Genomic DNA, 25,877 nt, shown 5'->3' with positions numbered 1-25,877 from the left:
TTTTCCTCTCTTAATCTCTCAGTCCAGCAGAAGTGACTGATGCTCTGTACTCTGTACAAAAAAACTGTTGGCCAACCGATGGAAGCCTCCTTATGCCATCTCAAGCTGGCAATGGATTTTGTCTACACTTTACATTATTTCTTTTGAACTTTCAGTTGCTGGTATACATGAAGCTCAGTCAAGAACTATTGATGCTTGAAAGAAGGCGCTCCAATCAGTGGAGGCTTTACTAGGCTCTTGCTAGAGTTATTTATATGCCATTCTTATTTTTATTTTGTGTCTCTCTTTTATTTTTATGAAGCTATTGTTCTTATGTATACGCTCTAATATGTACTGTCTGTATATTAATTATTTTTGTTTTTTTCGGCCAACACACCTGGGAGGGGGGTGGAACGGGTGAAGGATGTTCTATGTTCGTATGTGCTTATGATAACTTGTATGACAACATATAAGTTTAAAAAACAATAAAACAATTGTTCACAAAAAAAAAAAGAATACTTCAGTGACTCATCAAGGAGGTCACAAACCTGGCCTAGGTTAGGGTCAATGCACACAATTTTACAATTAGGAAGACAGTGGGCAAAACTGCATCTATGGGAGAGTTGCAAGATGCAAGCTATGCTGGCAAAAAACAACACAAAGACCTGTCTTGCATCTGCCCAAACATGCTGATGGTAGGGTTATAGTCTGGGACTGCTTTGCTTCCTCAGGACCTAGACAACTTGTCAGAATTGTTGGAACCATTATTTATGCTTTCCATCAGAATATCCTGAGGAAAAATGTCCACCCATCAGTTTTTCACCTAAAGCTTAAGTGCATTTGTGTTATTCAGTAGGTCAATGTCCAAAGCACAGAAGTAAGTGCACCTCTAAATGGCTCAAAAAAATAAATAAATAAATAAAAGCTTCTGGAGTGTCCGAGTCAAAGTAATGACTTGAATCCCACAGAGATGCTGTGGTAAGACCTTAAATGGGCAGTTCATGCTTGAATATCCTCCACTGTAGCCGACCTAAAACAATTCTGCAAAGAAAAATGGGCCAAAATTTCTTCCAAAGTAATGTAAAATGACACAACCAGTTATTACAGTTACCAGGATAGGAAGAAAAGGAAGTGCTTCAGTCCAGCTAAGAACACCACAGAAATTGCAGTGGTCGTTTGGTAAAGATTCCTGAGCATTGTGCTGCAGGCTCCAATTAAACAAAAGACGAAAGAACCCACAGGCATGAGACGAGTTCTGGCCAAGTCTTTTTTTCCATCAACAAGATAGGTACACACATAATATGTTCACGGTGAAGCGCATTGGTTCTGGTGTTATGTTTTATTCTATGCTTTCCATTATTAATCAATAACATATACTTCAATTAGGTTGTACACTTTCCTGTTCCTCCACCACCATTAGCTCCACCTCTTATAGTAACCCATCTATAGATAATCATATATACCGATCAGCCATGACATTAAAATCACCTCCTTGTTTCTACACACACTGTCCATTTTATCAGCTCCACTTACCATATAGAAGCACTTTGTAGTTCTACAATTACTGACTGTAGTCTTTTTCTCTGCATGCTTTGTTAGCCCCCTTTCATGCTGTTCTTCAATGGTCAGGACTGTCCCAGGACCACAACAGAGCAGGTATTATTTGGGTGGTGGATCATTCTCAGCACTGCAGTGACAATGACATGGTGGTGGTGTGTTAGTGTGTGTTGTGCTGGTATAAGTGGATCAGACACAGCAGCACTGCTGGAGTTTTTAAATACCATGTCCACTCACTGTCCACTCTATTAGACACTCCTACCTAGTTGGTCCACCTTGTAGATGTAAAGTCAGAGACGATCGCTCATCTATTGCTGCTGTTTGAGTTGGTCATCTTCTAGAAGGATGCTGCCCACAGGGCGCTGTTGGCTGGATATTTTTGACTGATCCACTCATACCAGCACAGCACACACTAACACACCACCACCATGTCAGTGTCACTGCAGTGCTGAGAATCATCCACCACCTAAATAATACCTGCTCTGTGGTGGTCCTGACCATTGAAGAACAGGGTGAAAGCAGGCTAAAAAGTATGCAGAGAAACAGATGGACTACCGTCAGTAATTGCAGAACTACAAAGTGCTTCTATATGGTAGGTGGAGCTGATAAAATGGACAGTGTAGAAAATGGAGTGTAGAAACAAGGAGGTGGTCATAATGTTATGGCTGATCGGTGTATAATGTCAGTATTAGTCTTGTATCTACATGTTTTTTCTACCATAATTGCCACTTAGTTACTTCCTTCACTTATTAATTACCATTGTATGTCATTACATTAGAGTCCAATAAACATTATAACTATTCAGAACTTAGCTCTGTGAGTTTGATTTATGGGTAAGATAAATTAATAGACTTAAATATCATATTGTATAATATTAAGGTTCTTAAATCTAAGAATCTAAGACATAATGCCTAAAAGTTTTAAAATACTTTCATACCCCCCCCCCCCCCCCCCATACATACACACACAATTATTTTTTTAATGAATATATTCATTTTATTAGGAGTAATGTTGTATATGATCCCAGATGAAAGGTCTACAAAAGTTTGCAACAATCAAATGTAGCTATAAACACATTAAAAATAAAGTCAAACTGGAACAGGAAAGAGCCGCATCAACGAATCTAAAAAAAAAGGAAAGAAAAGAACATTAATTATATAATGCACAGAGCAATCAACCATTTTATTTATGAATACAAGTTTTAAAAAATTAACATTTTTACTAAAGTACTTATGGTAATTATGGACATACGGTAACACTGTATTTTAAGGCAGTGGTCCCCAACCTTTTTTGCAGCACCTACCGGTTTCATATAATTTCATGGACCGGTGGGACTATACTGTAGAATGGAAAATCAGTGTGAATCCTGAGCTTTTTTCGATGCAGCGTGACACTGCTCCCACCTAGTGGTGATTGGTACTATTTAACACGGGTACTTTTTTTTTTTTTGCAGAATAACGTCCTGAAGTGCATAATGTGTTAGGTTTAAATAAATAATTAAAATATTAAGATGATTTCTGTTGTTTCATTATTTTGTGTAAATTATTTTAATTGAGTGCACACATAAACCCCAATAAAATAATCAATAAATTAGTTATTAGATTAATTGACTAATAAAAAAAACAATCGTTAGATTAATCAATAAAAAAAAAGTCATTAGGTGCAACCCTAATATTTACCGTGTATTTGTCCCATTTCTTTTCAGGGTCGTAAGGCTCCCAGCGGCTGGCGGGGAAGATGTGTTTGTTTTTTTCATACCAGCTCCTAAGAACAACTTTACCTGCATGAGACTGCGAAAGCAACACAAAATAAAATTTAAATAGTTACATTAAACATGCCTGACAATGCCTATATTTAATCAGCTGTACACTATACTCTGATCAGGCATAACATTAAAACCACCTCCTTGTTTCTACACTCACTGTCCATTTTATCAGCTCCACTTACCATATAAAAGCACTTTGTACTTCTACAATTACTGACTGTAGTCCATCTGTTTCTCTGCATGCTTCGTTAGCCCCCTTCTTCTTCATCTTCTAGACCTTCATCAGTGATCAAAGGACGCTACCCACAGGGCGCTGTTGGCTGGATATTTTTGGTTGGTGGACTATTCTCAGTCCAGTAGTGACAGTAAGAGTTTAAAAACTCCATCAGCGCTGCTGTGTCTTATCCAGTATACCAGCACAACAAACACTAACACACCACCACCACGTCAATGTCACTGCAGTGCTGAGAATGATCCACCACCCAAATAATACCTACTCTGTGGTGGTCCTGGGAGAGTCCTGACCATTGACGAACAGCATGAAAGGGGGCTAACAAAGCATGCAGAGAAACAGATGGACTACAGTCAGTAATTGCAGAACTACAAAGTGCTTCTATATGGTAAGTGAAGCTGATAAAATGGACAGTGAGTGTAGAAACAAGGAGGTGGTTTTAATGTTATGGCTGATCGGTGTATTTAATCTGTTTACCCTAAAAAGACAAAAAATAAATATCACCTCATCCTTCTCAACAGTGGCATCATTAACTAATCGGATATCATCATGAACATCAAAACTGAAGAGTGGTCCTGGGTTAAAAAAAAACGTATTAGATTAGAGAATCCTAACGACAGACTGTTGGCTAGTATTGAATTAATAGTCATAAAGAATGTGATATTATTTCAGTAACAATTAACAATTCTAAGGGACAAAACATTGAAACATCAAAAGAGATTAAAATAGATAAATAAAATTTAATTATTCTGTGCTTACCACTTTTGCCTCTGGCCTTTGTCACAATAAAATCATAGAAGCTGTGGTGCTGGAAGAAAAGACAGTATAAATACCTAATGCACATTACCTAACATACTAAAATACATTTAAACAGTCTTCTGCTGACTATATAACACAACACTGAGTGCTGCCAAAACAGCCCTGACCCGTCGAGGCATGGACTTCACTAGACCCCTAAAGTTGTGCTGTGGTATCTGGCACTGAAATAATAGCAGCAGATTCTTTAACTCCTGTAAGTTGCGAGGTGGGGCCTCCATGGATCGGACTTGTTTGTCCAGCACATCTTACAGATGGTCGATTGGATTGAGATCTGGGGAATTTGGAGGCCAAGTCAACACCTCAAACTCATTGTTGTGCTCCTCAAACAATTCCTGAACCATTTTCGCTTTGTGGCAGAGTGCATTATCCTGCTGAAAGAGGCCACAGCCATCAGGGAATCTTTTTTCCATGAAAGGGAGTACATGGTCTGCAACAATGCTTAGGTAGGTGGTACGTGTCAAAGTAACATCCACATGGATGGCAGGACACAAGGTTTCCCAGCAGAACCAAAAGCATCACACTGCCTCCACCGGCTTGCCTTCTTCCCATAGTGCATACTGGTGCCATGTGTTCCCCAGGTAAGCAATACACACACACCCAGCCATCCACATGATGTAAAAGAAAACATGATTCATCAGACCAGGCCACCCTCTTCCTTTGCTCCATGGTCCAGTTCCGATGCTCATGTGCCTATTGTTGGTGCTTTCTGCAGTGGACAGGGGTCAGCATGGGCACCCTAACTGGTCTGCACCTATGCAGCCCCATACGCAACAAACTGCGATGCACTGTGTATTCTGACACATTTCTATCGGAACCAGCAATTTCTATCAGAACCACCAACTGCTTCTAAAACATCAACTTTGAGGATAAAATGTTCACTTGCTGCCTAATATATCTCACCCACTAACAGGTGCCGAGATGAAGAGATAATCAGTGTTATTCGCTTCACCTGTCAGTGGTCATAATGTTATGACTGCCAAGTCAAGATGTGCCATGCTGATACACTGCTACTGCTGTCAAAAGATGCTTTAACAAAGTATTAGTTTAAGGGTGTGCATAGTTATGCAACCATATATATTGTTTTTCCCCAAATCACTTTGTTTTTCAAATGGACTCTACAGATTGACACATTAAATTTGTAAAGGTTTTGAAATAATTCATCTTTTTGTACATCAGTTTTCTTTGTGTGTGTAAAGTGATTTTTTTTTATGTCATTTGAGCCACAGAAAGAAGGAAGGATTCTGTCTTTCTCACTCTAGGTAAGTGAAAAAGGGACAGTTGGAATTTGAATTATGAACACACCTCCAATGCATTTAATTCACTTTCATAATAAGGGAACTAAACAGAGTAAAAGGTGCACCTGAAACAACTTAGTTTTTAAAAGTCCATTGTACACCGATTAGGCATAACATTATGACCACCTCCTTGTTTCTACACTCACTGTCCCATTTTATCAGCTCTACTTACCATATAGAAGCACTTTGTACTTCTACAATTACAGACTGTAGTCCATTTGTTTCTCTGCAAGCTTTGCCATATTCTCAGCACTGCAGTGACACTGACATGGTGGTGGTGTGTTAGTGTGTGTTGTGCTGGTATGAGTGGATAAGACACAGCAGCACTGCTGGATTTTTTTAAACACCTCACTGTCACTGCTGGACTGAGAATAGTCCACAAACCAAAATATCCAGCCAACAGTGCCCCGTGGGCAGCGTCCTGTGACCACTGATGAAGGTCTAGAAGATGACAAACTCAAACAGCAGCAACAAATGAGTGTCCGTCTCTAACTTTACATCTACAAGGTGGACCAACTAGGTAGGAGTGTCTAATACAGTGGACAGTGAGGTGTTTAAAAACTCCAGCAGCGCTGCTGTGCCTGATCCACTCATACCAGCACAACACACACTAACACACCACCACCATGTCAGTGGTCACCTAAATAATACCTGCTCTGTGGTGCTGCTGTGGGGGTCCTGACCATTGAAGAACAGGGTGAAAGCAGGTTAAAAAAGCATGCAGAGAAACAGATGGACTACAGTCAGTAATTGTACAACTACAAAGTGCTTCTATATGCTAAGTGGAGCTGATAAAATGGACAGTGAGTGTAGAAACAAGGAGGTGGTTTTAATGTTATGGCTGATCAGTGTATGTGGAATTGTCATATGTTACATGAGTCATTCATGTATGAAACAGTGCTGAAAAGTCTGCAATCCCATCATTTGAAACTAAAATTATAGTCCAGATGGGTGTAACGTTTTTATATGCTTACATGTGGGATGATTAAATCCTCCTTAATGTACATCAGCTGCTCTACTCCAGCAGACCTGTGGGACACACAACCACACACAACCACACACACACACACACACACACACACAGAGAGAGATAGACATCACATTAACACTAGTATCATCTTAAAACATTCAAAGCATCTATAACAGACAGCAAGATACAACATTTTAAGTATTTAGGACAGTTTGTTCTATAAAAAAATTATCTAACAAAGTTATGACTAATCTCAGTTATAAGTTAATTGAGTCAGAGTACCATCATTTTAAAAACACAGATCAATTATATTTTTACATGGTTTTCTTACATGTATGACCGTAACTGAAGGGTCAGTCTGGGGTCTGGTGTAAATAGCATAACACTTGAGTTGGTCATCTGCTCAGAATAAACTACAGCCAGCACTCCATGATCAGCTTTGGTCTTCAAATAGTCATTGCAAAGCTTTGAATTAGGCTTAAACTCAAAGCTGCACTGTGAATTCTTCTTTACAATATGCAAAGAACCCCAGACTATACACCGATCAGGCATAACATGAAAACCACCTCCTTGTTTCTACACTCACTGTCCATTTTATCTGCTCCACTTACCATATAGAAGCACTTTGTAGTTCTACAATTACTGACTGTAGTCCATCTGTTTCTCTGCATGCTTTGTTAGCCCCCTTTAATGCTGTTCTTCAATGGTCAGGACTCTCCCAGGACCACTACAGCGTAGGTATTATTTGGGTGGTGGATCATTCTCAGCACTGCAGTGACACTGACATGGTGGTGGTGGTGTGTTAGTGTGTGTTGTGCTGGTATGAGTGGCTAATAGAGTGGACAGTGAGTATACATAGTATTTAAACACTCCAGCAGAGCTGCTGTGTCTGATCCACTCATACCAGCACAACACACACTAACACACCACCACCATGTCACTGTCACTACAGTGCTGAGATCATCCACCACCTAAATAATACCTGCTCTGTGGGGGTCCTGACCACTGAAGAACAGGGTGAAAGCAGGCTAAAAAAAGCATGTAGAGAAACAGATGGACTTCAGTCAGTAATTGTAGAACTACAAAGTGCTCCTATATGGTAAGTGGAGCTGATAAAATTGACAGTGAGTGTAGAAACAAGGAGGTGTTTTTTTTTTTTTTTTTTTCTCCCCTTTTAGCGCATCCAATTGTTCAATTAGCATCGTGCTTCCTCTCTGTCTATGCCGAACCCTGCCCTGACGGAGGTGATTGAAGCTAACCCGTATCCGCTCCGAAACACGAGCAGCACCCACACATTGACGAGTTTGGCGCCACCTAGCGTTGCATGCGGAGAGACACACCCTAAGGGCACCCCCTCCCATCTCTGTGTAAGCGCCTCCAATCAGCCGGCAGAGAACGCAATCGCATTCTGACAGAGAGAGACCCACATCCGGTTCTTTGTCCCACCCCCCACATGAGCAACCGGCCAATCGTTGCTCATATAGCCACTCGGCTTCGAACCGGTAAAGCAAGGCTGGATTCGATACGACGCTTCTCAGAATCCAGCCCTGGTTGCAGCGCGTTTCTTTTTACCGCTGCGCCACCTGAGCGGCACAAGGAGGTGGTTTTAATGTTATGGCTGATCAGTGTATGTAAATGAGCAAATGCATACAACCAATATTTGAACAAAATGTCACATAGGAAAAACAGCAGCAAGGTGCAAAACAAAAAGCAGGTCTGTGTGCCAAGATCCGCTTAAAAAGATAATAAAACTAACTGGATACTACATTTCTGCAATTCATCCTGACCCCAAATCTAACCCTGTCTGTTGCATTACTTTAGACTTTATTTAGATGCCACAATGTCAAATACAGCAAATTAGTGCCTAATTGAGAATTTTATATATCAGCTTAAATCCAAAACTGCATCACAACTCATCTCTCAAATTCACGGTATATTAAACTGACAACAAATTTATGCAAATTCAGAATATGACTTGGTCAGATTCACCTGGGAATCAATAGTTGATTTGCCATAATCCCATAAAGAAGCATCTACTGCAAATTTATTGAAAGATTTTTGACAAAGACACAGCTAAGTGTAATTAATCTTATTAAAATGAAATTCAGAATTTATTTTAATGTAATTATATTTCAATTTCTTGGAATGTGAAAATAATATAAAAACTCTTAGTTACTCGATTGGCACCCCATCTGGTATCAACACTTGTGATCAACTAAATGTTTTTAAGGGTTGGCATTCTAGGTTTTGCCAGGTTAGCAAAGAAGTGTCATCGATGTTTGCTGGTGTCCAGACTCAACAATTCCACAACAATTCCAACATTTTACTAAAAAACCTTGACTTTTACGAAAATCTGTATCTGACATTTAGATGTTTAGATGTTGACATGTGAGATATTTAACAATGTTTAACAGTCTCTTGCCTCAACTCGCTAAAATCTTTTCTAAGAACCTCAAGGGCTCTCTGGAGAAACTGCTGAATAGTGTTGCCTTTCTTCATCTATAAAAAGAAAAACATAAAATTAAGTTTAACTAAATTAACAATGCAACACATGACATTATATTACACAGATTACTTTATCTTAATTTTAATATACAGTTAAAGTTTACGTACACATGAAAGGGACATGTACCTTAACACAGCTTTGAAATTTCCTGTGACTAAATGATAGGAACACACATGATTCGAAAAAAGGAAAGGTTTATCTAAAGTATTAAAAAAATCAGCTTGATCAACATTATAAACACAGCAAGTGTACTTAGGAAGTTACACAAAGCAAGTTAATATCAAAAGACTATAACACATGGTAGATGAACTTCATGGACGGAAAACAAAAAATAACTAAACAACAACTATTTTCTTTCAAGATGCTTTAAACATTTCTATCATTGCTGTGAAAAGAGGGAAAAAAAACTTTTTAAGCAAACCTTGTTTTGGTAATGAATCTTATCTTCTTTTTTTTACAGGATTTACATTTTGAAACAGGACCCAAAATACCCAGATTATCTTAGAAGTAATCTGTATATATACTGTACATACATGCTCACACATCACATATCTCACGAAAAATATTTATCACCTCCCACATACTCTACAACTGATGAGCTGCAATCGCAGCTGTTTTATCTCATCAAAATGAGACCATTGCCCTATTTCATACTACTACTACTATTATTATTATTATTATTATTATTATTTATAAACAACAGTAATAATTTACCATGCAATTTCTATTAGTGCCTTTATGTAGGACACCTACAACTGAGTACTCATGACTGGCACAGAAATGGCACACAATGATTCACATCAAATACATTTTAATTATTATAAATCATATAAAATAGCATGCCATAAAGTTCAACTATCAAACTTTTCATATTTTTCATATTTTCAGAATAAGCATAATCAATTTATGAAACATAAATTTAGTGTAAAATGCTCTGCATGTATGTATTTTAATAATTTGGTTGCACAATGCAGTACAATTGTAGAGTAAATACCTAGATACCCATAACTTGTCCCTTACATGTGTATGTGAACTTTTAAATGTAATTATGTACAATCTTTACATTATTAGTTGTTGAGTATCACAAAGACATGCAAAAAACATTTAAAAACCAGCCCATGTTGGTGTACTTAAATATAGCCATGGCTCATAAAAAATACAAAACATTATAAGTACCTTGACTGTTTTCCTGTGTCCGGAACCATCCCAGTAACTGAATGTTATTTCAATTTCTTCACCTAAATAATAAAACAAAGTAAAGAATGTACAACGATCAGCCATAACTTTAAAACCACCTCATTGTTTCTACAATCACTGTCCATTTTATCAGCTCCACTTACTACATAGGAGCACTTAAAGCATGCAGAGAAACAGATGGACTACAGTCAGTAATTGTAGAACTACAAAGTGCTTTTATATGGTAAGTGGAGCTGATAAAATGGACAGTGAGTGTAGAAACAAGGAGGTGGTTTTAATGTTATGGCTGATTTGTGTATATATTTATACATATCCAGTCTATATCATCAAACTCTAACTCTGAGTGTCATAAATCAAACTCAGAGATTATTGTGGAAATAACTTACTAACTCATAGTGAGAATGGTGCACTTCCAACATATACTTTGTAACAGCTAAACACGTGGCTACAGAAGGCAAACTTCCCTGCTAGAAGCACTGCTTGCAAAAAATGGCATTAGTGTTGTTTGGCCTGGTCGCTCGGGTTATGGTGGCAACCCCTAAATAAGAGAACAGCCAAAATAAAGTGCCATTTGTGCCACAGCTTCCACTTTTTGGAAAGGTTAGCTACAAGATTTTAAAGTGTGTCTGTAGGAATTTTGCCCATTCACCCAGAAGAGCATTTGTGAGGTCAGACACTGAAGTCGGAGATTTCACTTCACTGGAACTAAGCGGCCTAGGCTGAAAACCAACCTCATTATTCTTCCTGCACCAAACCCTGACTTGTCTATCAGACTGCCTGATACAGAAGCATGATTCGTTACTCCATAAAACATGTTTCCACTGCTTCAGACTCCAGTGGCAAGTGGTGATGCAAGGCTTGCATGCAGCTGTTCGTGCATGGAAAACCCATGCCATGAAGCTCCTTGCACACAGTTTTTGTTCTAATGGGCTGATGGAGGGCTGGAACAGAGCACTGGAAACTTTTATGCCTCAGTACTCGGCAATCCAACTCTGTAACTTTATGTGATCTGCCTCGAGTTCCTGAACACTTCAACTGTTCAATCATAACACTCACAATTAATTGTGGAATTTCTAAAAGGAAAAAAATTTAACTAACTTGTTGCTCATATTCACTGAGTTATTTAGAATGACCCATTCTTTTACAAATGTTTGTGAAGGCAGAATGAAAAACCTGAATTCAATGATTAAGAGGCATGTCCTGATACTTTTGTCCATATAGTGCATATGCTAAGATATAATGTATTTTTGTAACTAATACACATGTATTCTATTTGAACTTAAGCATATACAGTATCTTTTTTGACATCCTGGAAGAGTGAATGATGTACTCTTAGAGAAACTTTTGCTAGCTTACCACAGTTCCAAGTTTTCGGCATTTAAAAAATGACTATTACTGCATTCCCAGGGCCTAAGAGATGCATTTGCAATTAATTTTAGGCAAATAACCTATTTTCTCATCTTTTTGCATCACAATTGGGTCCTAGTCAAGACCTTTTAGTCAACATTGGTGGTATTAACGTTATTGTATCATGAACCATGCTATCTACTCCAGTATACCAGTATACACCAATCAGCCATAACATTAAAACCACCTCCTTGTTTCTACATACATTGTCCATTTTATCAGCTCCACTTACCATATAAAAGCACTTTGTAGTTCTACAATTACTGACTGTAGTCCATCTGTTTCTCTGCATGCTTTGTTAGCCCCCTTTCATGCTGTTCTTCGATGGCCAGGACTTTCCCAGGACCACTACAGAGTAGGTATTATTTGGGTGGTGGATCATTCTCAGCACTGCAGTGACACTGACATGGTGGTGGTGTGTTAGTGTGTGTTGTGCTGGTATGAGTGGATAAGACACAGCAATTCTGATGGAGTTTTTGAACACCTCACTGTCACTGCTGGATTGAGAATAGTCCACCAACCAAAAAAATATACAGCCAACAGCTTATTAAGGTCTAGAAGATGATCAACTCAAACAGCAGAAATAGATGCGCCATCGTCTCTGACTTTACATCTACAAGGTGGACCAACTAGGTAGGATTGTCTAATAGAGTGAACAGTGAGTGGACACGGTATTTAAAAACTCCAGCAGTGCTGCTGTGTCTGATCCACTCATACCATCACAACACACATGAACACACCACCACCATGTCAGTGTCACTGCAGTGCTGAGAATGATCCACCACCCAAATAATACCTACTCTGTGGTGGTCCTGTGAGCATCCTGACCACTGAAGAACAGGGTGAAAAAGGGCTAAAACAGTATGTAGAGAAACAGATGGACTACAGTCAGTAATTGTAGAACTACAAAGTGCTTCTATATGGTAAGTGGAGCTGATAAAATGGACAGTGAGTGTAGAAACAAAAAGGTGGTTTTAATGTTATGGCTGATCAGTGTATAATGGTGTACTGGAATTAATAATATAATAATTATTATTATTTAAATGCCCTAATCACACTCTAGTCACACTATAACCACTTCAAATCACTTACCCTTGATTTTCTCCTGCTTTTGCTCCCATTCTTGCCTTAGCTCCTCTCTCAGACGATTTTCCTCCTCCTGTACAAACACACAGACGATAAGAACTGTTTAGGTTTGTTAATAGGTAGCACAATGGCACAGCAGGTAGTATGGTTACCTGAAGCACTGCAACAGGAATCAGGGCTCAAACCTCTCTAGTTAATGTGAGAAGTTTGGCATGTCCTTCTAATGGCTTTGTGGGCTTTCTCTGTGGATACTCTGGTTTAGTTGATTGTGCACCCTTAGTTATGACTATGTAAATAGGTGCCTATAGAGCCCTACTGTATATTGGTGCCTGCCTTGTATTCTCAATTAGCATTTTTTCATGTGGAGCCAGACTTACTGCAAACCTGATTGGGATGATGCCGTTATTAATGATAAATAACATTATTTCATTGAATTATTCTTCAGAAGAAACAGTGGTAGTAGCAAGATAAAGCAAAACTTCATGTATTAATACAAGTCAATACATTTTATAGTAACTATATTAAAGGGACTGGTCTGAATTATTTAATCTAAAATGAACAAATGTAAAATTCTATTTTTTTTGTCCCATTCATTCCTATAAATGTTTTGAATGACACTATACTTCTGCTAGACCGATTTCAGATATACAAGTACTACATCAGGTCAGGCTGACCACACAGCAATTTCAAAGTAGGGCTGTGTCATATGACTAAAAAAACTCATACCTCAATATGCTTTTGAGAAGTGGCAACATACAATACATTATAATGTAAACTTAAAGTACAATGGCAGGCCACTGCCCGTATTTGAGCTTATTTTGTTTATAAGTTATCTAAAAAAACACAAAATACTGTAGTTCTGATAAATTCTGACAAAATTACAGTGTTTATATTTTGTATTATTACAAGGCTGTATTTGTATTAATATCGACAATATTAATATTATATCTATATATTATATATATTGACAACATGTCAACCATGTCGACCATGTCACAGATACAGTGTATCACAAAAGTGAGTACACCCCTCACATTTCTGCAAATATTTCATTATATCTTTTCATGGGACGACACTATAGACATGAAACTTGGATATAACTTAGAGTAGTCAGTGTACAACTTGTATAGCAGTGTAGATTTACTGTCTTCTGAAAATAACTCAACACACAGCCATTAATGTCTAAATAGCTGCAACATAAGTGAGTACACCCCACAGTGAACATGTCCAAATTGTGCCCAAAGTGTCAATATTTTGTGTGACCACCATTATTATCCAGCACTGCCTTAACCCTCCTGGGCATGGAATTCACCAGAGCTGCACAGGTTGCTACTGGAATCCTCTTCCACTCCTCCATGATGACATCACGGAGCTGGTGGATGTTAGACACCTTAAACTCCTCCACCTTCCACTTGAGGATGCGCCACAGGTGCTCATTTGGGTTTAGTCCATCACCTTTACCTTCAGCTTCCTCAGCAAGGCAGTTGTCATCTTAGAGGTTGTGTTTGGGGTCGTTATCCTGTTGGAAAACTGCCATGAGGCCCAGTTTTCGAAGGGAGGGGATCATGCTCTGTTTCAGAATGTCACAGTACATGTTGGAATTCATGTTTCCCTCAATGAACTGCAGCTCCCCAGTGCCAGCAACACTCATGCAGCCCAAGACCATGATGCTACCACCACCATGCTTGACTGTAGGCAAGATACAGTTGTCTTGGTACTTCTCACCAGGGCGCCGCCACACATGCTGGACACCATCTGAGCCAAACAAGTTTATCTTGGTCTCGTCAGACCACAGGGCATTCCAGTAATCCATGTTCTTGGACTGCTTGTTTTCAGCAAACTGTTTGCTGGCTTTCTTGTGCGTCAGCTTCCTTCTGGGATGACGACCATGCAGACCGAGTTGATGCAGTGTGCGGCGTATGGTCTGAGCACTGACAGGCTGACCTCCCACGTCTTCAACCTCTGCAGCAATGCTGGCAGCACTCATGTGTCTATTTTTTAAAGCCAACCTCTGGATATGACGCCGAACACGTGGACTCAACTTCTTTGGTCGACCCTGGCGAAACCTGTTCCGAGTGGAACCTGTCCTGGAAAACCGCTGTATGACCTTGGCCACCATGCTGTAGGTCAGTTTCAGGGTGTTAGCAATCTTCTTATAGCCCAGGCCATCTTTGTGGAGAGCAACAATTCTATTTCTCACATCCTCAGAGAGTTCTTTGCCATGAGTTGCCATGTTGAATATCCAGTGGCCAGTATGAGAGAATTGTACCCAAAACACCAAATTTAACAGCAACAAACAGCAACCAAATTCAACATTTACCCCTGGGACCTTGACACATGACACCAGGGAGGGACAATGACACATTTGGGCACAATTTGGACATGTTCACTGTGGGGTGTACTCACTTATGTTGCCAGCTATTTAGACATTAATGGCTGTGTGTTGAGTTATTTTCAGAAGACAGTAAATCTACACTGCTATACAAGCTATAAGTTATATCCAAGTTTTATTTCTATAGTGTTGTCCCATGAAAAGGTATAATGAAATATTTGCAGAAATGAGAGGGGTGTACTCACTTTTGTGATACACTGTACATGCGGTACTTGGCGTTTAGGCATATGTGGAAAAATGCTGCAAAGTAAGAATGCCTTTAAAATAGAAGTGTCAATGAACAAAATGTAAAGTGAACAAACAAAAGAGAAATTAAATCAAATCAATATTTTGTGCGACGACCCTTTGCCTTCACAAAAGCACGAATTTTTGGCAGCAGGTGTCACATGTCGCACCTAATGGCAAACAAGACGCCACAATTGTTGCCTTTTACAGACAGCGGGGGGGGGGATCCTATTTTACACCCTGGATCCCCAGACCCTGAACACTGGAAAGAGCTTGTTAAATTTACCAAGCCAAAATTACCACCTATGTGGTGCATTGTGGTAGAGCAACAATGTTCAGTAAAATGTTCCATTTTTAGTGCACTACATGGTAAACAAAAAGTCTATGACATGAGTTAGGACTTGTGTTAATGGTAGTGCAGTGTTTAACCCCTGTGCTTCACACCCATCAATAATAAAGAACAACAGATTACCTCTCTTTCCCTATCAGGTAGAAAGCTGGTGTCAACATCTGGGTTCTTTCCCAGCTTCTTTTTTTTCATTTGGGTGCCTGGTAAACATGACAACAAATAATACACAATTAATAAGCAACAACAAAGTTATATACAAATATACTAATTGGAATTTTCTGAAATTATTAGGAATAGGTAGATATATACACTGATCAGCCATAACATTAAAACCACCTCCTTGTTTCTCCACTCACTGTCCATTTTATCAGCTCCACTTACCATATAGAAGCACTTTGTAGTTCTACAATAACTGACTGTAGTCCATCTGTTTCTCTACATACTTTTTTCTTCAAATGGTCAGGACCCCTACAGGACCACCACAGAGCAGGTATTATTTAGGTGGTGGATGATTCTCAGCACTGCAGTGACACTGACATGGTGGTGGTGTGTCAGTGTGAGTTGTGCTGCTATGAGTGGATGAGACACAGCAGCCCTGATGGAGTTTTTAAATAACGTGTCCACTTACTGTCCACTCTATTAGACACTCCCACCTAGTTGGTCCACATTGTACCATCTATTCACCATCATGTACTAACACTTGTCTTTAGTCCTGTCTTCTAATTACTTGTTTATATTAGGGATAATTAGGAATATCTTTTGTAGTTATTTATTATAGGATTTTTTGTATTTATTGTTGTATTTTACACTGTTTTGTATTGTCTTGCACTTTTTGTACCGTGTTACACCGTGATCCTAGAGGAACGCTGTTTCGTTTCAATACGTACTTGTATGTAGCTGAAATGACAATAAAACCTCTCTGACTCTGACTCTGACCTTGTAAATGTAAAGTCAGAGACGATCGCTCATCTATTGCTGCTGTTTGAGTTGGTCATCTTCTAGACCTTCATTGCTGTTGGCTGGCTGGTTGGTGGACTATTCCAGACCAGCAGGGAAAGTGAGGTGTTTAAAAACTCCATCAGCGCTGCTGTGTCTTATTCACTCATACCAGCACAACACACAATAACACACCACCACCATGTCAGTGTCACTGCAGTGCTGAGAATCATCCACCACCCAAATAATACCTACTCTGTAGCCATTGAAGAACAGCATGAAAGGGGGCTAACAAAGCATGCAGGGAAACAGATGGACTACAGTCAGTAATTGTAGAACTACAAAGTGCTACTATATGGTAAGGAGCACTTTGAACAACCGATAAAATGGACAATGTGTGTAGAAACAAGTAGGTGGTTTTAATGTCACGGCTGATCAGTGTATAATGCTTGTATTTAAATATTTTACAGCAAATATTTAAGACTGGGCTGCAGCAGTACCTAATGGTCTTCTTTTCAAGGTAGTAAAGTGATTGCTCCTATTTTTCCTTCTGTACCAGAGATTTTAAACTACACTGCTCACAAAAATTAGGGGATATTTCAAAATGAATATGAAGCGATAAAAAAAGAAGGACTGGCCTTCACGTTCTCCAGACCTGAATCCCATTGAACATGCTTGGGATGCACTGGGTAGACGTCTGGTAAACCGTCCGATGCCTCCCACAACACTTCTTGAGCTGGAAGTTGCCCTGGATTAATTGGCAGAGCATCCCACAAGAACTGCTGGACAATCTGATCCTGTCCATGCCCCATCGCTGTCAGTGTGTTTTGGCAGTCTTGGGTGACCATACACCCTACTAAACAGTCAATGTGTGGCTCTCGTCCAGTTTGACATGCTTCTGTTCACCCCCACCAATATGTCACTTGCTACTCAATCACGATAATTGAGTTTGCATCTCATTTGCATAATCGAACAACTTTCTTTGACTTATCGTTTGCTTTTCTGACGTTTTTGTTTAATAAAAAAAAAAAAAAATGCTTCATTTTGAAATATCCCCTAATTTTTGTGAGCAGTATACTTAAAATTGACCATATTCACAAGAAAAAAGTAAGATTTTGTCTCTTACATGGGGAAAAACAGTACTGCAATAGTGAAAGCACCCAAAATCTCTACCAATACAGATTTCCTACCACCAGACAGTATAACATTATTCCTTTTAGCCCTAAGTTTAATTAAAGTAAATTTACTCCAGGAGTGTTCTATGGTCCACAGGTTTGAGAAATACAAAGCAATACAATACATGCTCTCTTGTAAACTCTCCTCTTTAGCTTACCCCAAAGTTAATAAATCTCCAGCTGTGACCCATTAATAATGTTTGATCTCATTAACCATTATTTCACTATGTGAAACTGCAAAAAACATCAGCATCACCTTCCAGTCTGTATTATTATTCCTCGCATTGTTTTAAACTTATTATTGCGATAAAAGTACGTTTAGGCCTTTTTTGTCATGCAGCTATTTTTACAAAGCATAAGTAAATTTTATCTTATTTTATTTGTGTACTCTCCAGTCTTCATATGTTAAAGAACGTGCCCTTTGTTACCTCATATTTGTACCCCATTAAAACAGAAAGTCATGAATTTGTACTTATTCACGCTAAGTTGTATTCTATTCATAGGAATGTGTCAACATTTGTGACTGGCTATGTTGAAAAAAAAAAAAGTTTATTTTTTTGATAAGCTTTATTATTACTATTATAATTATTATTATTTTGGATCATGTTTTAGTGTTACACTAAGCTAATAAACCACATACATTTTAGCACATCATTTCCCCCCCTATATTAATAGTGCCGAAGTGTTGGAGCTGACTGAATATCTTGCCATTACCAAAATTCATTTTCATAATTGAAAATGTATAACAACTCACAGTCGTCTTCCTCCTCTTCACTCTTTTCTTCATCGTCATCTGGATTAAATGATAAACTGGCAATTTTTCTTTTTTCTTCCTCCTTTCGCCTTTTCTCCTTCTGCTTCTCCAATTTTCTAAAGTAAAACATGGCAAAGATTTATAGATGAACATTACAGTGGTAGCTTGAAACTCAATGTCAATTGGTTTTGGAAGTGGCATTAAGTTTAAAAGATGTTGAGTTTCAAGGTATTTTTCCCATAAGGATCTATGTTAATGCGTTCCATGGTCCTGTGGAACTGCATATACACTGATCAGCCATAACATTAAAACCACCTCCTTGTTTCTACGTACACTCACTGTCCATTTTATCAGCTCCACTTTCCATATAGAACACTTTGTAGTTCTACAATTACTGACTGTAGTCCTCTGTTTCTCTACATACCTTTTTAGAGCAGGTATTACTTAGGTGGTGGATCATTCTCAGCACTGCAGTGAGAATGACATGGTGGTGGTGTGTTAGTGTGTGTTGTGCCGGTATGAGTGGATCAGACACAGCAGCACTGCTGGAGTTTTTAAATACCGTGTCCACTCACTGTCCACTCTATTAGACACTCCTACCTAGTTGGACAACTTGTAGATGTAAAGTCAGAGACAATTGTTCATCTATTGCTGCTGTTTGAGTTGGTCATTTTCTACACCTTCATCAGTGGTCACAGTACGCTGCCCACGGGGCGCTGTTGGCTGGACTTGGTTGGTGGACTATTTACAGGCCAGCAGTGACCGTGAGATGTTTAAAAACTCCATCAGCATTGCTGTGTCTTATCCACTCATATCAGCACAACACACATTAACACACCACCACCAAGTCATTGTCACTGCAGTTCTGAGAATGATCCACCACCCAAATAATACCTGCTCTGTGGTGGTCCTGTGGGGGTCCTGACCATTGAAGAACAGCATTAAAGGGGGCTAACAAAGCATGCAGAGAAACAGATGGACTACAGTCAGTAATTATAGAACTACAAAGTGCTTCTATATGGTAAGTGGAGCTGATAAAATGGACAGTGTGTGTAGAAACAAGGGGGTGGTTTTAATGTTATGGCTGATCGGTGTATATATTAATAATAATATTATAATATTGTATTCCATTACCAACAATTTATTCCTAATATATACCAAATTTTTAGCTTTTAACCAATTCTGATCTGGTGATATTGAAGTTGGAGTAAAAAGAGTCTATGTTGGTCTCTTAAGCTTTCCAACACAAAAAGCACCGATTATGTTGCATAAAAAAATATGGATATGCCTTTTTGCCTTTATGGACTCTGTCCATATACATGAAATTTACCCCTCCCCCATTTCTTCACATCAGTCTGAGAAAAAGCAAACTGAATCACTGAGTAAAAACAAGTCAAAAACGACTTTTTGCAAACTGATTATTTATAGGAATCGTGCGCTTATCTATGGTAAAGATTCATCTGTTTTGCTGACTCTATTTCATTATAGTGTTGTGCGTAACTAACTCCATGGATCAGTGCATTTGATTCACAGATTTAGTCATGGTTCAGGCCTTGAAAAACAGCTGTAGAAACCAATCGGAGTCTCCAAATTCAGATTTTGGGCAGAATTTCAGTTGTTCCTCTAATCCAAAGCAATATATGCTATTTTGGGGATTTCTCCAATGTGTGTCATTTAGGTGAGCTGGCAATGAAAAAAAAAACTCTCTCTATTGGTTGTAGAGGTATAAGTGACAGCTTAGTTAACGAATTACCAGTTCCAGCCTTTTACTGCAAAAACCTATAGAATAAATTAGTTATTAAATTAGTTATTTCATTAGTTAGGTGGACAAACACAGTTGGATATGGATTTATATATTCCGAAAGATGGTCGCCAAGAAAAAAAAAATTGGATTATATCCCTAATAGAACAACACATGGAAATACTTTTGGTTTCAAATTGAAGAAGAGAAGCTCAGGTAAGCATGGTAATGATTTTATGCTGCTGTGTGGTTGATCTGGGTCACGATGCTGCTGTTTACTGTGCACTTTCATTTTGCAATGATAGCAAAGCATTATCAAATACTGAACTTCTTCGAACAACATAAATGTAAACAAAGCGACAATCGCACACTCTTCGAGTTTAAGGTAAAAGTCGAGTTTAAAGGTACAAATTTCTCGACAAAGGGCATAGGATTTCGAGATTAAGGGACGTCGAGTTACAAGGTACCACTGTATATGAATTTAACTTGACAAACAAAGCTGAGCTAGAGTTGATACCAATTAAGGGTTTCCAACCACAGGTTGGAAAATGCTTCTTGCTTAATCTTATGCAAAAAAGCATTTTTTTTAATTATGGCAAAAAGAGTAAAAGACAATTACCCAAGCAAGAGCAGCAAACCTAATAATAAATGTATTGTAGTAAAAAGCTGGCTCACAGCTGAAGCTCCTTAGACTGCTCCTTCTTGGCCAACTGCTTCTCCCGTTCTTTTACCAAGGCTTCCTGCTTTGCCTTCATGTCATTCAGAGTCACAAGACCTAAAGAGATAACCAGCAGCCTTCTAAGAAACTTATAGGTAAACACATACAAGGGCAGAGCTAAATAGTTTGCCAGTAATGCCAATTACAGCCACAACCTTAAAACCACTGACAAATTATGTGAACAGCATTGAGTATCTTGTTACAATGGCACCCGTCAAAGGATGTGATATACACTATATTGCCAAAAGTATTCACTCACCCATCCAAATCATTGAATTCAGGTGTTCCAATCACTTCCATGGCCACAGGTGTATAAAACCAAGCACCTAGACATGCAGACTGCTTCTACAAACATTAGTGAAAGAATGGGTCGCTTTCAGGAGCTCAGTGAATTCCAGCGTGGTACAGTGATAGGATGCCACCTGTGCAACAAATCCAGTCGTGAAATGTCCTCGCTACTAAATATTCCACAGTCAACTGTCAGTGGTATTATAACAAAGTGGAAGCAATTGGGAACAACAGCAACCACAAAAAAAGTAGTAGTAGAACTTTATTGTCACTATAAATTGCAGCATGTACAATTACAGCGAAATTAGCCATCAACCTGTCCAGAACTTTTCAATGACAAGGGAGAGACAGGACAGGAAGACAGGATAAGAAAACAAGAAATAATGAACACATAGGGAAAGTAGGAGATAAAAAAAAACCAGCAACCAGATTGTGTTCCCTTAAGGAACACACTATGGTAACACGAAAAAAAACAAAAAAAAAAACCCTTACAGCACACAAGCACATATAAACATAACATAACATAACATAATCACACAACCAGCCACGGGTTAGGGATGTGGGGATGTGAAAAAGTAACCACTACGGGAGGCAGCCATCCGGCGATTCGCAGCTATACCAGCGCGCGCTACGGACCCGTCCTACCATAGTGGTGGAATGAAGCTGAGAGTTGGTTGGGGTTAGGAGAGTTCTGTCAGCAAGAAAAAAAGTCTGTACAAAGTTCGCGATAACATGGCTGTTTACAGCTCTTACTGCCCAGAATGAAAACAGTCATTGGAGGCAGGGTAGGTACATAGCAAAAAGGCCACATAAAATGACAGAGCGGGGTCAGCGGATGCTGAGGCGCATCGTGCGCAGAGGTCGCCAACTTTCTGCAGTCAATTGCTACAGACCTCCAAACTTCATGTGGCCTTGGTGAAGTGTAGAGAGCTTCATAGAATGGGTTTCCATGACCGAGCAGCTGCATGCAAGCCTTACATCACCAAGTGCAATGCAAAGCGTTGAATGCAGTGGTGTAAAGCACGCCGCCACTGGACTCTAGAGCAGTGGAGACGTGTTCTCCAGAGTGACAAATCACGCTTCTTCGTCTGGAGATGGACGAGTCTGGGTTTGTCGGTTGCCAGGAGAACGGTACTTGTCTGACTGCATTGTGCCAAGTGTACAGTTTGGTGGAGGGGGGATTATGGTGTGGGGTTCTGTTTCAGGAGTTGGGCTCGGCCCCTTAGTTCCAGTGAAAGGGACTCTTAATGCCAACAGAACACCTTTGGGATGAATTAGAACGGAGACTGTGAGCCAGGCCTTCTCGTCCAACATCAGTGTCTTACCTCACAAATGCGCGTCTGGAAGAATTGTCAGAAATTCCCATAAACACACTCCTAAAACTTGTGAAAAGCCTTCCAAGCAGAGTTGAAGCTGTTATAGCTGCAAAGGGTGGGCCAACATCATATTAAAATCTATGGATTAAGAATGGGATGTCACTCAAGTTCATATGCGTGTGAAAGCAGACGAGCGAATACTTTTGGCAATATAGTGTATGTTTAGCATTTAGAATGTAGATTTCGATAAGGAACAATGTACTGTATAACAAGCAGTCTGAATCCATACTGGATTCAATTCCAGCAAATATATTCTATAAATGTTCTATTTTTAGTATTTTCCCCCTATTAGTTTAGGGTAATATTACATTTTCATAAAAATAATACAACTTTTAAGTCTTAAAAGAATAAACCACATTTCTCTGGTAAGTGTAGTATATAGTAAAATCCTGCACTTATGATTTGGTTTTCTGAAGCTTTCTTACCCACTGTGCTTGATTTCAACTCTTGCTCAACAGCATCATAATGAGCAGAGAACTTCTTATCAATGTTAGACTTCACCATGTTGTCCTGAAAGATAAAATTCATTATATTTTTAGCACAGACAATACATATTTTTTCATCTTTTTCATTTTAAATAATTTAATCAATTAACCACAACATTATTTCTATTCATAATTAGATAGCAAATGCTCCAAAAAATTACAGCACATAACCAGTTAGACAAGTTGTTTACTTGGAGAAAAGGTCAGAAAGGGGTCATCCTTATCGCCACTGCAACAGTGCATTTTTTCTCAGTGGTCACAGGACGCTGCCCACGGGGTGCTGTTGGCTGGATATATTGGTGGACTATTCTCAGTCCAGCAGGAACAGTGAGGTGTTTAAAAACTCGAGCAGCGCTGCTGTGTCTTATCCACTCATACCAGCACAACACACACTAACACACCACCACCATGTCAGTGTCACTGCAGTGCTGGGAACGACCCACCACCCAAATAATACCTACTCTGTAGTGGTATTCAGAGTAGCATCACTGGAATGATGAAGTGAGTTAAATATGAAGGTAAGCAAGTTTTATATGTAAGAGAGATTAAACTTTCATTGACATTTCATTGCTTGCAAGTTTATTCTTTTTTACTTGCAAAGGGTTGTGTGTCCTATCATAAATAATGCATTTTAAAAACTTGGTAGGCCACTTCAAAGACATGCAAGCAAAAATAATTTGTCCTTTAATAATAACATTTTATTACATAATTACATAATACATTTTAAGATACTAATTTGTAGGTCATGGTGGTTTAACTGGTTTATTATTTTTGAAATGCTAAACATCATCTGCCTATCCTGTTTTGTTTTGGATGGTTTTTCATGTATTTTGGCAGATTTTGAAAAGGTTTTTGGCTGGAAAGCACTGTTGCAATCTGGCAACCCTGTCTGAATGTTTTAACAGACAAACATTCTCAAGTGAGTGAATATGAGAGCAACATTTAAAGTACAAGAGATATAGCATTGTATCCTGTTACAACCCCAAATCAGAAAAAGTTAAGACAGCATTGACAAAGAAAATTAAAAAACGCAGTGTTTATTGCATTAACTTTGACTTTTATTGAGTTGCGGACAGTATTAACCCAATATTTTTCATGTTTTGTCTGATCAGCCCTGTCGCTCTTATCTTTCCAGAGATACTAACCTGACATGTTGTCAATTGTGCATTGTTGGGGTATGATCATGGCACGAGCTGCAAATTTGAAACTAGTTGACACATTTGCAAAATTTGCTGGATTTTCCATGAATGTCTCCCCTCTACATATGGACAAAATTTCAAGAGATTCTGAGATGGTCAGGTGGGGACCAATTTTTGACTCTGTCTGTCTCTTTGTCTGTCTCATTTACATTTTCTGCATTTAGCAGACGCTTTTATCCAAAGCGACTTACAGCACTATGACAGTCTGAGCAATTGAGGGTTAAAGGCCTTGCTCAAGGGCCCAAACTGGCAGTGGTGAGGCTTGAACCAGCAACCTTTGGATTACTAGTCCAGTACCTTGACCATTAGGCTACAACTGCCCTCAGTCTGTCTCTCTCTCTGTCTGTATCAGTATGTCTCCCTGTATGTCTGTCTTTCTCTCTGTCTGACTGCCTGCCTTCCTGTCTGTCTCTGCCTGACTGTTTCTCTCTCTGTCTCTTTCTGCCTGTTTTTATCAATCTGTCTGTCTGTCTCTGTCTGTTTCTCTCTCTGTGTCTCTGTCTGTCTTCCTCTCTCTCTGTCTGGCACTGTCTGTCTCTCTCTCTCTCTCTCTCTCTCTCTCTCACACACACACACACACACACACACACACACACAGAGAGAGAGAGAGAGACACACACTCACAGCAGGACATGTTGTAGTAGGACAGAGTAAAGGGACACTTTTATACCTGCGGGTCCACCACATGTGTAATATAAATGTGTGTGTGTGTGAACTCATTAATTATGAGTGTTATTTTATATGTTCTTCACACAAAACCAGCCAAAGGCAAAGAGTCTGAGGTTAAAATAATAATAAATAGCATCATTTTTCTTTTGGTAAACATTGAAAACGGGTCCCATAGACCCAAACACCACACAAGGGTTAAATGAAAAACATGTTGTTACCCTGACAAATGTCAACTGTCACATCTGTTATGAAATAGGAGAGATTGATGGTATGTATACATTTGAAGTGGTTAAATACTTGCTTAAAAGTTTGAGGGATAGCTAGCTTTATTTAGGGTATCAGAAACAGCGCTTATAATAATGGAAAACTTGCCTCGGCTATTTTTAGTTTTAGCTGCTCCAAATGTTCTCGCTCTCGTTCGCGTTTTTTCATCAGCTGCATGGCTCTTCCAGCCTCGCTGGCGGCACCTTTGTACTGCGCCATCGTTAACTTCAAATTCCGAATAATCCACTGCTTTAATTCAGTACTAAATAAATACTTCACACTACCAAAACAAACCGATCCTACCAACACTCGCAAAACAGGCCGTTTGGTAACGTTCTAGACCGTTTCCAGGTTAAATTACTACTATAGCCACATTTCAAAATAAAAGTGTCTAAAAGGGATTGTCTCGAAGATTTAATACGCATTACGAGATATCAATATGCTAAACCACTGGTATAACACAAACAGTGTTATATATCAATGAATGATTATT

The 25,877-nt window shown here is 39.0% G+C and overlaps 1 protein-coding gene across 1 annotated transcript; it reads right to left on the bottom strand.

Moving 5' to 3' along the window:
* Window positions 1–2,515: 2,515 nt before the first annotated feature.
* fam50a (family with sequence similarity 50 member A) lies at window positions 2,516–25,743 on the bottom strand. The gene is made up of 13 exons (XM_063015155.1): window positions 25,493–25,743; window positions 23,193–23,277; window positions 21,061–21,160; window positions 18,645–18,760; window positions 15,903–15,979; window positions 12,820–12,886; window positions 10,300–10,361; window positions 9,040–9,116; window positions 6,622–6,676; window positions 4,293–4,341; window positions 4,038–4,108; window positions 3,216–3,326; window positions 2,516–2,659 (listed from the first exon to the last, which is right to left on the bottom strand). Exons 1-13 carry the CDS (start codon window positions 25,601–25,603, stop codon window positions 2,651–2,653), a joined length of 990 nt encoding a protein of 329 aa, XP_062871225.1. The 5' UTR covers window positions 25,604–25,743; the 3' UTR covers window positions 2,516–2,650.
* Between the last annotated feature and the right edge of the window lie 134 nt (window positions 25,744–25,877).

The sequence above is a fragment of the Trichomycterus rosablanca genome, chromosome 19, assembly GCF_030014385.1.
Source record: "Trichomycterus rosablanca isolate fTriRos1 chromosome 19, fTriRos1.hap1, whole genome shotgun sequence".
Lineage (NCBI taxonomy): Eukaryota > Metazoa > Chordata > Actinopteri > Siluriformes > Trichomycteridae > Trichomycterus > Trichomycterus rosablanca.
The sequence above is the reverse complement of the archived record's forward strand: the minus strand, read 5'-3'. Positions and strand labels throughout refer to the sequence as shown.

What these genes read in the sequence shown, in the direction of transcription:
- fam50a (XM_063015155.1), bottom strand. Translation starts at nt 25,603, where the DNA reads ATGGCGCAGTACAAAGGTGCCGCCAGCGAGGCTGGAAGAGCCATGCAG. An exon ending in AAAGATTTTAGCGAGTTGAG is followed by an intron (nt 6,677 to 9,039) that starts GCAAGAGACTGT and finishes TGTGTCCCACAG; the next exon opens with GTCTGCTGGAGTAGAGCAGC. An exon ending in AGGATTTAATCATCCCACAT is followed by an intron (nt 4,342 to 6,621) that starts GTAAGCATATAA and finishes CTTTTCTTCCAG; the next exon opens with CACCACAGCTTCTATGATTT.